Below are 15464 nucleotides of genomic sequence, written 5' to 3'. Positions count from 1 at the left end.
CTACAGAAGAAAATAAGCTTATTTATGCATGTTGGTGTAAGTGCATAATCAGACATTGCCAGCTCAAACTTCTAACCTAAGCTGTTAGAACAGCCAATATGGCACAGCTGTGTTTGTAGCTCCAAACATTTTACCTTTGTTTTCTCAACACTTTCTACAACGAGATAATAAATCAAGAATGATAGTATTTGAGCTTACATTCAGTGCTTTTAATTGTTTTACAGCTAGACACTTTTCCTTGACAAATCCAACCCCCAGAGGAGATGATGAGGATTACATTTCTCTCCGCCAGCACACAACAATCAGTATTGAAGAGATCTGCAACTTCCAGTTTCTGAATTATGGCAAAGTATCACCAGATGGCAGCAGAAACCCATCCCTGCCTTCCAACTCCTCAAGGCTTGATGGAAAAATTGGAGCTCCACTGCCAGGATAACCACAGAATTTCACCAACTACATCAACATTGCAGATATTTGTTCTATTTGAGCCCAATATTTACCTTCTAAAGACAAACATTTTTTCCATTAAATAGAATTAAAAATTTAAAAATCTATCTATAAAATACAGTTCAATGCAGTCTGAAACAGACCAACTAACATCAGAGGTTTGCAGTTGTGTTTGGTTTTTTAAGAGAGGTAAACTCCTTTTTACAGCCCCACACTAAAGCTATATGTATATATACACACACATACATTAAATATATATGCATAGACAATGACAAGGTAGCAAGAGAAGTTAAACATCAAACTGAGGCTAAAAAGAGTTTTCTTTAAAATCACCTGGCTTTTGGTCCCAGATACAATGTAGCATTTTAAAATTAACTCAGCCCACATTTCTTTAAATGTGTATCAGTGATTTACACAGTGATGAACAATTACCTTTGTCACTGCTTCACCGATCCAATACTTCACTGAAAGAGGAGCCTGAACCACAATTAATATACAACAGTGGCTGCAAAAACCACGATGTACAGCGTGGAATAAATGTTAGATTTAAAGCCCATTGATCAGATAATATTCCAGGATCTAGTTCTCAGGAGAAAACAGACAACTGAAAGTAAGCAAAACTCCTAACTTTCTACTTCTTTCCAGAGCCACAATTTGACTGACTGTGATTTGCACAGAACTGAGGATAAAACCTACACCTTGCAAAATATTCCCTAGTGTCCACAATGTTCTGGATCTGCTGAGGCACTTTTAACATTACCTAATTTGTTCTTTCACGGGGACTTTTGTTCACTCTTCCCCCTAGAATTTCACAAGAAGCACACTGCTAATGAATATGTGTTTTAAGGACAGACATGAGTCTGGAGAGCTCACAGGTTTCCTGTTAAATTCCTAGTACCTCCAGTGACCTCTGAATATCTAGTCCAGAGTCAAGTTAATGTATGCATCCAATTTACAACATTGTAGTACTTCAGGAACAGTTTGAAATTCCCATATAATTCTGTACCACATAGCAGGAACAAAAAGAGAAAAAATTGGTAGTACCATTCCTTACACTCACATAACATTATTGAATTGGAAAAGTCCCAGCAAATGTCACAGTAACAGCTTAATTCCTTTTCTAGACCTGTAAACCTGAAGCCTCACCTTTTCTTTTCATCTATTTAAAAACAGGGACTAAAGGTTTGATACTCTTGTGTTTCAATTTTTCAACAAAAAAACACAGGCTAAATTTTACTCACTCTGGTTATTTTCTCTGTTAGTCTGAGCTTCTACAGGAATAGACTGCAAAGCTGTCATAATCCTCTGAGCAATATTAGATAAAGGCACTTTAGAAATCTCACATCCTATGTACCGCTCCATTTCTAAGGTTAAACCTAAACACAGGACACACAAATTATGAATTAATCAGGGCCATGAGTAATCCTCACTTATATTCTGTTGAAATTAAAGACAAAATATAGTGAACATGTTTAGCCAGTCATTCTCAATGGAAAATTACATTTGCTCCCAGACGTGCCTATCAGTACTGTATTTGAATAAAAATATAATAATTTATAAAAACAAACTTATTTGAAATAGTGTTTTAATACCCCAATTAAAAAAAATCAGCAGTCCTAAGTACAGCTAAATTGTACTAAAAGAAAATAAAATCTGACAAATAAAACAAGAAGTACGTCTGAGATCCTTTCCCCCTCCCATCATCTTTAAACTAGTCTGTATCTAGCACATGGATACATTTACTGTTACTAGTGCTTGGATTTTATCAGGAAGACACAACTAACTTTCAAGCAATTGCCAAAATTAAGCCAACACAAGATTAAAGAAACAAGCAATACTATCACAATATACAGTCATTAGTTAGGTGCTGTTTCAGAAAATATCTATCATAAAAGACCTCTACTTTCTTAAATTTTGTATAATTGATGCATTCAAATACTGCCATATATTAGTAACTCTAAAATAGCTACTATCGCTTGTTAATTTAAGGAACTGGTCAGTAACATTTAAAGTCCCTACAAGTTTTGACCCCAGCTACTGTTGTTGTAAATATTATCCTTTTCTGAAAAGGAGCTGGTTTTATAGCTGACCTGTCCATATTCTGTAATACCTACTAAATACTTGGGAGAATCCCTGGTACAACACACTCTGGAGAATCACAACTAACAGGGTCCACACTGATGACTTGTTTTACAGTTAGACCAGAAGAACGTGTAAAACTTGTCACAACCACAACAGAAATATACAACATTTTAAAAAATATTTCAAGTATCCAAGCTGTACAAATCACTCTACCAAAACCTGCTGTTGACTCAATTATTCCTATACAAGTGGGTAGCTGGAGTGCTGTTACTCTGGTCTTCTCCCACTAGATCCAGTGCATGAGCAGACTGTCAGACTTAACCATCAGCAAACAGTTCCTCTGCCTACACGGAAATATTTTTCTTGGCTCAAGACCACAGGTACGTTGCAACTTTTAATACTTAAAAGTGCAAATATTTGCATCCAATTCAGAGGAACACCCATCACACTGCATTAGCACCGGCTATATCCATCTAGTTCTAATTAGCAAGCATGTGAAGGAAAGGGTGAGAGGTGAAATGCCTTTCTTTTCCCTGACATTCCAGGAGTCAGAAGCACAATCCTTCCCTGCACTCAACTCCTCCTAACTTCTAAGCCTAAAAGCAACACTTCTTTCATACACAGGGTTAAAGTGCTCCCTGACTTCGAAGGCTGGGAAGCAGCAGTGACAGCCCCAGGGGCAGATCAAAATGAGAACCCATCAGACTAAATACAAACAAGACACCATGCCTGAGAACAGGCCTAGAAAAACCCACACAGATTCACCATAAATATTAACCACACTGAAATGAATTGACAGAGTTTGGCATTTAATAATATACACAAAGTATAGAGTTAAGCAGCATGAAATCCAGACATAAAGACACCCAACCAGTAAGTTAAAAAAAATTACACATTTAAAAATAAGTTATAATCACACAGAAGTTAAAAGAGTGCCATCAAAATAGTTTTAAGACTACTGTTACTGAATTTAAACAAATATACTAACCTTCATCAATATGTACAGTGCTTGAAAGCAAGCACAGCTGATCCCATCAAAATATAAAAGACTGGAAGTTATCATACTATAAAAGCCTATTTAGTTCCATTGGTATATTAGGAAGCTATATAAAAATTTGATAAACGGGCCAACAATGCACATGAAAGCACAAGTATGAAAGCATCAGCACTCTGAATTGAAATGCCTATCATTATAAATTAAAAGGCAAACTCAGAAGTACAAAAGATAAATTTAAAATTCTTGTTCATTGACAAGCCACGATAAGTATAAACTGGTTTCAATGGAGAAGATAGGCCACAAGTTAAATTAAGAGATATTGGAATGGTCTTAAAACAGATGGCCTTGGTAGTTAAAACAGATTCTAGTACATATTCCAACATATTTCTAACAAAACCAAGTCTTCTTAGAAGAACTGTAAGGGAAACCATAATGAAATATCTGCTGCCTTTGAGAACTCTCCTCTTCACTATGAGCACATGAATCCTTGTTCCAAAATCTGGAATGCCTTCTCCACATTCATTTTGCAGTTCAAAAAGTTCTTAGCAAGCAAAAAGACTTAACTCAAGGGTTCACATTCCTATTGAAGCTATGCTGTGTGCAGCAGAAATGAACACACAGGCCAGCAGAAAAGCAGCCTGAACATACTTCTTTCAAATAACCAAGAATTACTTCATGTAAAAGAGTTCAGACAAAACTGAGATTGAATTCAGAGTGCAGAAGAAGCCATAGAGCAGCACACAATCTCAGCTGGTAACAGCGGCAGTTAAGATTCACTGCAGTGACAGACAAGCTAATGCTCATTATTCCATAAACTCGTAGACAGTTTACATTAACATTTTCCTTTCTCAGGAGTACATTGCTGTTTAGACATTAAGAACTGCACTGGTTGTGAAATTCTCATCTTCCAGACCACTGGCTTTAGCCTGAGACTGCTGCTCAAGCCTCTCCACCATCTCTTTCAACTGCTCTTCATCTTTGAAAAAATACACATACAAGTCTCTTTCCATTTGAAGCAGCTTATTGGACTCTAAAAAACTTCTCTTCGACTTCAGATCGGCAACCAGATCCTTAAGGAGATGATTTAGTTCATCTAAATCCACTTCCAGTTGGTGAAACTGCTCAGTAAGCTCCTAACAAAAAGCAAAAGACAAAAATTTATTACTTTTCTACTGTTAATATACTAGCTGAACTAGAAATATGAAAGGTTTTTTGCTTTGGGAAGCCATTTGTTTGTAATCAAAAAGTAATCACAAAAAAAGAGCAACAAAGATAATAAGGGATTCCATTCAATGTATACAAATTTTAAGCTCCATGTAGCAGAACTCATATTGCATTATGGAAATGTAATTTAATTTTACTTGTGGACCAGATGAGTTAAGACCATAAGAATCTGAACCTGACCTAGAGACATGACTGAATGACATTTTCTATCAATTACAAGTCTCCATTGCTAGTCAAATCTTAAAAGGAAACAAACAGAAAAAAATGTACAATAAAAAAAGTAGCAACAAGAAGCCAAATCAATTTTACAATTAAATCATTAAATACCAGCTACAACTTTCCCAGCTGGCATTCTTGTTATAGTTCAGTATAAGCAGACTAATAATCTACTTGCACATTATTCCCTTATTAAAGGAATTACTTTCCTTGAGAAACAGTAGCAGTAGAATGAAATGTCATATTTCAAGAAGTAACTTAAATCAATAGGAAGGTATCTGATTTAATAATGTGCAATCCCTAAATACATACTGTTCCAATTACAGTCTCATTTTTAAATAAAAACTGTTCTGTATGCTGTAAATTCATTTGACAGATGAACGTTAAATATATTTTTATGTAATTAACCAAGAAAGTATTATGTAACAGAAGTTTTCCCTTGATGCATTTTTGAGGTATCTACAATGATTTAAAAACCATGATAAGGTGCATTTAACAAACCCTGTTCCCATTTAAAAGATGTTCTAAGCACAATACCTGAGAGCTGTATAGCAGGATTGCCCTACTATAGCTGTCCTTCAAAATTCTGGTATTTTCATTTTGTCCAAATGACCCACCCACGGCCAGGCTTTTAAGGGGCCAAACCGTACTACTGGGGTCTTAGAGGTAACAGGGCAGAAAGCCCATAAGAAATCAAGAGCAACTTATAAATGAGTTTTCCAGTGACACCCTACCCAGACAAAGGATCCCCCACACTAGAGACTTACAGGAATACAGGACTGCACATGCCTTTGAAAGAAATTCAGTTAGATGCAACTGTTTGCTCAGAAACCAAAAAATTATTACCTGCCAGCATTTATAAAAATTCAGCATTAGAGAAGAACAATGTAAATGTTCAGCATCCATCATCATTATGTTAATAAATTTGTTGCTAATAAGGAGGGACAGTTTGCATGTCTAGAGCCTTCACACTATACTTTTCTAAGTAAAAGAACATGATAAACAATGAAGTAATTTGAAAAAAAAATCATTAAGGGCTTACTGGACTCCGGAGCTGTATCTGATTTGTTCCACAATAGAGAGCACCACGAAGGGCATCCACATCCCCCTCTAGGTTGGACAAAAGGAGAGACTGCTCCTGAGCAGATGCTGCCAACTGATCTTCTACTGTGGCACAGTCCTGCTTTAACTTCTGAGCCATCTGCTCCAGGCTTTTGTATGTTTTAAACAATTGCTGTTTTTTACTTCCTCCTTCCAGGAGCTGATACAGCCTATAACAAGTGAAGTTAGACACACAAATATTTTAACTTTCCTAAGCACTCTATCATGGTCAGTTAACAGAACATGTCTCTGTTGAGAAGTCAGAGGACGAGTAAGGTAAGTTCTGCTGAGGGCACTTTTACAACACTGCTATATCTCCCACTGATTTCAAGATTCCATCTATATATAGCAGTGATTAATAGGAATCCAAAATATTTCAATATCAAATTAGCAGCAATGAAATATTAAACTAACAGTTAGTAAGTACATCATGAATGCAAATAGAAGTTGACAGTATGCTTTTGCCAACTATTTCCTGACACTTCAAGAGCTGCAAAATAAGATGGATTTTTTTAAAGTGCTGAATGAAAGCAGACTTCAACAGCCAATGAGAAATAAGAACAATCTTTGTAACATTTTCAAGCTTACTGAAGTATTTCCTATTTTCTATCTCTCTATGAAGAGACTGCTAAGAAATTCTCCAATTAGTTACAAGTCATGCAAAAGACAGCATGGCACACTACAGCAAAGTGTACCCTTACAGTGCCTCAGGAATGGGCCCAGTAAGATTACAGACAATGTTACATACTCCAAATGTTACTACCACCTCTGCACAACAAAATCTTCAAGAGCTGATCCCTAATATAAAAACAGACTGGCTTTATTAAGAGAAGCAGCTATATTTCAGAAGTAACTGAATGTCTTTCAAGTGTCTTCTGTTTACAAACCCTATAAGGTTTTTAATTCTTTCAACTTGCCTGCCCTTTATCTAAAAAAAAAAAAAAAAAAAAAAAAAAAAAAAAAAAAAAAAAAAAAGTAGCCAGAAACATTCAGTGATTTGGAGACTTTATAATAAACCTGAACAAAAGTGTAAAGTGTAACAAGCAGACACAAAACACACAATAGGAGTAAAAATAATACTACCTAATTCTTCCAGTTACTCACTGTGCCTAACCATATTCAGCTATCACTTCACTTAACAATTACTGAAAAAAAAACCACACTTAAAGCATCATTCTAAAGAAGGAGGAAAAGTCTGACAGGACAGTAACATACCTATAACTGTACAATATATCACATCAAGAGGTTTAGACTTGATGGAAAAGCACAGCACACATCCTTAATTGTATCACCTGAACTTTAAGGAGACTTAATTATTTTGATGGTGAAAAACCAGACTCCTACATGGGTGCCAGGACACTCAAACCAGATGGCAAATTAAGCAGTAAAAACGAGCTGAACACACGTCACAGTCCGAAGGAGTCATTCCTCTCTCCTACCACATGGGGGGTTTTTGTGGGCTCAGCCGATGAGGCCGCGCACACAGCCTGAGAAATCACTGCTATTAACATCTATGCCTCTCGAGAATCAGGAGGTGCTAGGCTTAGGTTTAAACATTCTTCATGCTACGGGTATTATTTAGGAATGCTTCAGAAATATTAAAAAGACTGATAATTGAACAGTTCTTCCTCAGGCAAACCTGCAAAGAATTTCAAAGGACATGGAAGAAACAACTTTCACATGTTGAAAGCTTCAGTTCTTGCAAATTCAAAATTCTAATTAGCTACAGCAAGTAAGTAAGAGCCTGGCAGCAGGCAAGGCTTACCTTGCCTGATCTCATCTCCCCAGTATTATTTCAAAGAAAACTCCAAGTCCAACAACAACCATAATACTTACCTGCAAGATAAACCATCCTCTGGGCTAATAGTGCTCCTTGGCTTCGCCTGCTCAGCTCGTTCAGCTATCACCTGTAGTCTCTGCTGTAACTCATCAGTGCTTTTTTTCAGAGATTCTACCAAATTCTCAAGTTGGCAGCTGAACTCCTGGTGTTTCTTCATCTCCATTTCACAGGCCAGCTGAATCAGTTCAAATGATGTTTTCTGTCTTATCAAATGCCTGCCTATTTTATCTTGAATTGCAGCATAACAGTCCTGCCGAGCAATTTGGTGATCTAAGTATTCTTTCACCACTGGTGCAGTCAAAAGTTGTGCTTTTCTCTTAAGAAGGGGAAGCAGCTCTTCATTATTCATCTGAGCTATGTCTTGTTTAATTGCTGAAATTTCAGCACTTAAACTAGATATTTTAGCATCAATGTTTTCCTGTAGTCCAATATCCTGCATAAAACAAAATATTTGTGAATTTCTTCATGGTTCCTGCCAAGCCACATCCCAAACATTTCTTTAGTTCATATAAGACTTATGTATTTATGTTACATTTAGCTACAAAATTAAATGAAAATTCCACAGATAGTTTTACAGAATTTTACAAAATAATGCAAATACAGATGAACAAAAAAAAAAAATCCAGTAAAAGGTAATTTCTTTTTATCACAGGGTCAGGAAACAGTTTATTATGTTAAAAATAAAAGAGCTGCATTTTACCTAGCACCTGTTTCAAGCAACCCTAACTGAAATCTCACAAGCAAACATAATTTTTTATATTCAGTCAGATACCAACACTGCTGGCAGAATCAATCTTTTTCAAATTACCCTCATCAATCAAATCCTATATACTAGTCATCCATAAATGAAAACATACAAAGTGACATGATGCCTCAAGTCTGGCATAAGCAAATACCTTTCCTTTCATTATGATTTCTTCACAAATTCCACTAACCACATCTGCCTGTCACTCACTTGTTGAAAGACTTCTGGGGCTTCAACTATCAGATTTATTTATTTGGTACAAATACTTGAGTTGCAGAGTGAATGAACTAAAACTTTTGAAGCCTATGCTATAAAATATAAACAGGAATACATTTATCACATTGGCTCCCTGATACCACAAAATTACAACCAAAGCTAAGATTCTGTTTACTGTACAAAGAGCCAGTTTTAATTTGAAAATTCAAAGTTGAACTAAACAAGAAAGGGACTATAAATTCTAAGATTTTAAAGGCAGTAACGCTGGAAAATAGAATTAAAGGTACTCTACCACACTGAAGAACTTCTAACTATGGAAGCTGAAGATATTTCACAAGAGCAGTTTTGTGAGCAAGACTAAAACTTCATAAAAGTGAAATTTCACAACATAAAAGTAACTGAAATAACAGTAACTCAGCAATTCCTTTCACTACACCCAGTGGAACTTGCCTGCCTAAAACTCCAGTATCTTCTATCACCTTTGTGCCTCACCTTGTCCAAGGACTGCAGGAGGCTCTCTGCACACTTGATAGCTGAATTCACGCCCTCCTCTTCAGCCTGCAGCTGAATTAGCTGGTTCTGACCACAAATATATGCTGCCTGGAGCCTGGCTATCTCTTGCCTCTCTTCACAAACTTCATTAGCCTCATCAAAAGGGACTTGCTTGATTAAATCTTCAAGTTGAAAGCTGCCTTCAAGTGAATTTTCAGCACATTTAGACATACCTTCATAAAAAAGCTTTTTTAAGTGTGATGTAAGTGCTGCAGTGCTTTGTTCTTCCACAGACAAATATCTGTCCAAAGAAATTTGGGAAAAAAACAGTGGATGTGCATCTGACCCTTGTTCTGAATCTGAAGCAGTGAAGAAAGAGGCAAATTCCTTCACTGCAGCTATAAGAGACTGCAGTTCATTGTCAAGCTTATTATTTGCTGCAGTAAACACTTCCAGTCCTTCTTTCCATTCCTTCCGTGCTTCTTCCTCTCTGCTCTGGAATGTTTGTAACAAGTGGCTGTTTGTAGTAACCAACAGCTGAAGCTTATTATGCCGATGAATTTGAAGGTTTTTTAACTTCTGAAGAGTTTGAAGTTCATCCTCTAATTTCTTCACTTCTTCCTCATCCTCCTCTTGGCTACTGTTCATTGAACCTGTGGGCTCCAAGGTTTTAAGGACTTCATCCAGTGCATTTCCTTCCAAAACAGCCTTACCATGCTGGAGAAGATTATCAAAATCTTGCAGTTCTTCTTCAGATACCACGTGCTGCCCATTTATATTTCCACAAAACCACTCCAAAAATGCTTTGTCTTCTGAAGACTCAAACATCCAGTCAAAATCTTCTCCATTAAGCTCATCAGCCTTTGGATATCCAATTTTTTTAAGAGTTTCCACAAAATCCTTTCCACAGCTCATGATGAAAGTATTTTTGATAGCAGAAAAGATCCAAATACATGAAAAAATCTGGGGTATTATTCCAGCTTTAATTTTTTTGCCATTTAAAATGAATATTCAGTATTTTAATAAAAAGAGTCTGTACAGGAAAAAGGAAGTGTCAGATCACAAAAAAAAAAAAAAAAAAAAACCAAACAAAAAAACCCTGAAGGCTGTTTTGGATTTAAGTGGCTATTCAAAGACTTGAAACCAATTTTAATTTCAGATATCTTAATATATTTTGTTGATCAAATGAGGACATAGTTTGGTATCAATTACATCCCAGATCATTGCAAGCACCTATGTTTTTCCTTAATTCACACAAACTTATTAAGGAAACAGTATAGTATTATTAATTTAAAAGCAACAGGTGTTAATATTGAGCAATTCATTAGCCTGCAAAATGAATTACATACATGGTTTTCTACACATTCATTTAAAAAACCACCCACAATTATTTTAAATATTCCAAAATGATCAGGGTTTTCAGTTTGTTCTGAAAACAAAACTACAGTGATGTTACACTGCACTTCAAGATCTTGGCTATAAGGGTTTTTTTACCTCAATAGCAAGCAGAATCTTGTCTTCTAAACCTTTGTTTTAAAGTGTCCTCAGAAAATGGAACAAGAAATGCTTTAACATATAAATACCTCAGCATAAAACTGCAGATTTTTTGATCAATTATAAAAAATTTAAATTAAAATAAGTGTAAAAATACCCTTGCGAAAACGGTCACAACTTACATGAAAAGGGAGTTTGCTGCTTTTCTGTTTCCTAGCAGACAAATAATCAGCTTAGGGATCCTAAAGTGTGTGTAACAGACAGCAAAGGATAGAAGATAAATTATCAACAGTCAGGAGGCATTGTCTGCAATAATCTGGTAATATTAAGGGACTTTTTTTAGTTTGATATTACTTAATACTTTGTTTCTAAAACATACATTGCCCCTGAGAACCCCACTCTGCCAGCCTGGAGCGCTGAACAAGTAAAACGATTCCTCTAAAGCTCCCCATGTGTCTGACTTAGCTCAGTCTGCAGATGACACAGAAGGTTGCAGAGTCCCGTGTCACAGGGCAGCGCCCCAAGCATCCTCTGCCCTCCTTAAAACGGCTGTCCTCAAAATATGGATGCCAAGGGAACGCTGCCACACTCTTTTCAGCGGAGCCCACTGACAAGGAGTAATGGCTATAATCTAAAACACAAGGAGTTTGACTTTAACATGAGTTCAAGTTTTACGTTGAGGGTGGCAGGGCACTGGAACAGGCTGCCCGGAGAGGTCGTGAAATCTCTCCTTTTGGAGACATTCCAAAACAATGTGGACGCGTTCCTGGGTAACCTGCTCCTGCAGGAGGGCTGGACTGGATGGTCTCCAAAGGTCCCTTCCCTCACTGATTCCGTGATTCTGTGAAGTAATGGGCCCCCACACAACCCTGTGCGCGGCACGCCGGGCCACCGCGGCACTGCCACTGCCATCAAAAACCACAAACAACAGCTCGGGAGCCCTGAGGGAGCGCCCGCGATGGCCGGCCCCGCGCGGGCCGCAGCCGCGGCCTCCGGCCACACAGCGACCCCGGCCGGGACGAGAGGTCGGAGGGGAGCGGGGGCGCGGTGGCAGCGGCTGATCCCGCCCTGCCGGGAGCGAGTCCCGAGCCCGCAGCACCGCTCCATACTCACCCCAGAGCTCTGCTCCGCCGCAGCGGCGGCTCGAGGGGAGGGCAGCGAGGCGGGAAATGGCGGGAAGGCTGAAGGGAGCCTCAGGAAGAGCTGAGGGAAAGGAGCGGGAAGGCGGAGGGGAGGCTAAGGGAGGGATGGAAGGAGGCTCAGGGAGGGTAAGGGGCGGGAAGGCCGAGGGAGGGGTGCGAGAAGACTCAGGGAAGGCTGAGGGGAGGTTCAGGGAAGCGCCCTCAGCTCGAACCGCCCGCCGCTCGCGCAGCGTCCCCGCCCCGCTCCCCACAGCGCGCTTGCGCGCGCGCCACGGGGCCTCCCAGGCACGCGCGCTGCCGTCCGCCTCGCGCGGCCCGCTGGCCGGTGACGTCATGTGGGCGGGGCCCCAACGGCCGCTCCGCGCTTCCCCTCAGGGCGGTCGGCTGGGGCCGCTCAGTGCGCTTCCTCGGCCGCCCTCGGGCCCGTCCTTTCCTCTCTTCGCGGCCCTTCCTCGCTGTTTTCTCTGCCCAGCACACGGGAAGGGGAGGATGGGGCAGACCTGAGCGCAATTGATATCGTCCAGCTTTGACCGATGTGCCCTTCAGCTTCCTTGAAGCCCAGACATGGCTAGCGGCGGGCACTTCAACCTCCGTACCCCGTGTTGCTGTATTGCTGGTTTTCACTCCCGCTTAGCCCTTTCGGTAATTCATAGGCTTAATTAATATCCCTGGATTTGCCTGGTGCCTTTTTGAACATGCTGACAACATAACTTCACAAGGCAACATCCCAGAACATCATTAAGTGCTGCTTGAAAAGTCACTTTCCTAATTGTTTTGTAGCTCTCTCTAAAACCCATCAAAGGATTCCTGGTACTCGCATTTCAAGACTTGGTCACTGCCACCTCTGCATTTACCTTACCCGTGGTATTCGTGGCAATTTACAAACCCCCAGAGCATTTTATTTCAGCTTTGTCCTCTCCAGTTTAGAGAGTCCCACAATTTGGCCTCTGTAGGGCCGGGGCTCCATTCCCCACATTGTTCCAGTGCTCCATTCCCTGCATTGTTCCCAGCATCTTCCTCTGAACCTTTTACAGCATCCCTGTGCCTCACTCAGGGTGCAGCGACCAGACTGCACAAGGTCCTCAGGGCATGGGTGTACCAAGGTTTTCTATGGAATCCTTATTTCCAGTGCCTTCCTTACAAAGCTCCCTGTTTTCCTGTCTTTTTGGCTGCTGCTGCTTCCCATGAGGTTACCAGAAAGCTCTCACCAGATTGTGGCACCTCTGCATTGTAAAGGCTGGCTCTCAAACGAGCGTCATGTAAACTTGTCACTAACGCTCTGAGCATCCTTTATCAGCCACTCCTTTAGTTTAGCTGTCTTCACTTCCTCTACATTTCGCATGCCACGTTTTCCTGGGCTTCCCCATGTGCCTTGCAATAGCCTCCTTAAATTCCTCATTGAGTCACACAAGGGGGGGGAGGTTTGTGCCATGTTTTTCTATTTATGTCAGACATTTTACCTTGGCTTCTAGAACCGTATTTTTAAGCCTTATGGATGTTTGCAGGCTTCTTGGTTTGGAACTGCTCATTTAGGGGTTTTTTGGCATTTTTCCCCATTTTTACATAAGTCATATTCTTAAAATTGAGTATCTGTTTGCTTTATTTGTCTTGCATTCATCTTAGTGTTAAGTTTAATTATATTGTGGTTGCTACTATTGAGCAGCTCACCCACTAATAGCTCTTGAATTAGATCCTTTGCACTGCTCAAGACTAAATTCAGAATGGCATTTCTTTGTGGTTCATAGGGCCAGTTATTCTAAAAAGAAATAATTTATTGTATCCAGAAATGTTATCTCTGCATTTCACCCTGATGAAGCATTGACCTAGTCCATATGTGGGTGGTTGAGCCCTCCCACTACTTGTCCTAAATGTCCAGCTTCTCTAATCTCACTTAATGCAATTGTTGAAGTGAACCAACACAAGGAAATGAGCAACCTTGCAGCTTAGCACAGCTAAGGCAGGCTCACATTAGGCTGTTTTGATCAAAATCAGCACCTATATCACTTGCAAAGTGCAGAATGTTGGTTTCTGGTATAATGTGGTCTGTGCGAGACATTTTTAGACTAAACTCTGACCTGGCAGGGATTTCTCATGGGCAAAAAGGGCTGTAGTGTTGAATTCCTCCCCATCAGATTACAGTCTGATCTGCAGCTGTAATTCAGGCTGGCTGAAGTTTTCAAATCATCTTGCAGATAGAGTGCATTGTGTCTGTCCAACAGGGAAGGAACAAAAGCATTCGCCAGCTTATTTCATAATGCCCTGCTGTTTCAGTTCAGTCAGTTACTTGCACCAAAATTAACTTCTCCTACAGTGGTATTTTGCAGACTTGTGCTTCACAGTGTTGTGGTTTGGGTTTTGGGGTTTTTTAAAATAAATATCGGTGTAACTCATGTAAAAAACTGCCTGCATAAAAGCAAATTTTAAACACCTAGAAAAATTCCTAAAATTCTGCTGTCCAAAGACAGCTCTGCCAATGAAGTCCACAAATACATCTGATAAAAATTTGCATGTCTTTTGTCTAGGAAACTGTCTGCCTGTATTGCTGCAACTCATGCCTTCAGTTCCCTGTGTGCTTCCTCTCCCTCCTTCCAGACTCACACAGCTGTGATGTCCCACCTCCTTTGCGGCCTTTCCCAAACCTACATCCCCATCTGTTCACCTGGGGAAGCAGCACTACATCTCATTCTGGAGCAGGTTTGGAGCTATGTCCGTGCTGGCCAGTGGCCACCTCTTGAAAACAGGGCAGAGCTCAATTTGGCCATTTTCAATGAAGGAAATATTTTTCTTACTACCCAGACACTGAATTTCCATGAAAGTTTTCATCACAGATTATTAATTGCAGGCTCCGTTCTATCTCTGCTTTGTCAAATTTGGTGAAAATTAGCCAGAAGGTTCAGAAGTTATCAAGAAAAGGAGGAGGGGAACAGATGGACGAAAGAGGAGTTGACAGACAGCATGATCTCATAATCCCCGCTGGCATAGGAATTCAGGCTAGAATTGAAATATTTCAGGTCAGAACACTGTGCACTTAAAATTCTCATTTTGAAAGAACAAGCCTCTGAAGAGAAAAAAATTTTCATCTGTTAGGCCATCCATCAGCTCTTAGGGCAGAGATTAAAGAACAGCCTTCTACAAACATATCATCACAATTTCTAACAACCCCTTTCCCCACCCTACCTCAGACCCGTGTACTTCAGCATTTGCTTTTGCAGCTCCTTTTGGGTCAAGATTGTTTTCCTCTGATTTTTTTTTTTTTTTTGTTGTGTTCAGTCAAAACATAATTAAGGCTTACCTTACCCTTTTTTTCCATTCTAGGAGCAGTTGTTTTGCATCTGTTTCCTAGAACTGGAGAGGCTGCTTAGATAGCATATTGCCTTTACAAGCCATTTTATGGTGAATTCCAGCAGATTAAGGCATAAACATTTCTGGAAGGATGTCTGCAAGCTCTGCAGTATTCCATCCTTACCA

At 39.7% G+C, this 15464-nt stretch overlaps 2 protein-coding genes across 3 annotated transcripts in view; both read right to left on the bottom strand.

Annotated features, from left to right (window-relative positions):
* POLN (DNA polymerase nu) overlaps positions 1 to 3192 on the bottom strand; it is a 90697-nt gene extending 87505 nt beyond the window's left edge. Inside the window, exon 1 of the mRNA XM_059845319.1 lies at positions 1689 to 3192. Within this exon, the coding sequence (XP_059701302.1) occupies positions 1689 to 1809 (121 nt within the window). The 5' untranslated portion in view covers positions 1810 to 3192. The remainder of the gene's footprint in view (positions 1 to 1688) is intronic.
* Positions 3193 to 3317: 125 nt separating this feature from the next.
* On the bottom strand, positions 3318 to 12107 carry HAUS3 (HAUS augmin like complex subunit 3). Of its 2 annotated transcripts, XM_059845320.1 has the most exons (6): positions 11968 to 12107; positions 11037 to 11096; positions 9361 to 10393; positions 7904 to 8340; positions 6009 to 6237; positions 3318 to 4659 (listed from the first exon to the last, which is right to left on the bottom strand). In XM_059845320.1, exons 3-6 carry the CDS (start codon positions 10273 to 10275, stop codon positions 4393 to 4395), a joined length of 1848 nt encoding a protein of 615 aa, XP_059701303.1. In that variant the 5' UTR covers positions 10276 to 10393; positions 11037 to 11096; positions 11968 to 12107; the 3' UTR covers positions 3318 to 4392. The 2 variants fall into 2 exon arrangements, with proteins under 2 accessions (XP_059701303.1, XP_059701304.1); XM_059845321.1 differs by lacking the exon at positions 11037 to 11096 and having other exon boundaries at positions 11968 to 12106.
* Positions 12108 to 15464: the final 3357 nt, after the last annotated feature.

This window comes from Haemorhous mexicanus, chromosome 4 (assembly GCF_027477595.1).
Source record: "Haemorhous mexicanus isolate bHaeMex1 chromosome 4, bHaeMex1.pri, whole genome shotgun sequence".
Classification (NCBI taxonomy): domain Eukaryota; kingdom Metazoa; phylum Chordata; class Aves; order Passeriformes; family Fringillidae; genus Haemorhous; species Haemorhous mexicanus.
The sequence above is the reverse complement of the archived record's forward strand: the minus strand, read 5'-3'. Positions and strand labels throughout refer to the sequence as shown.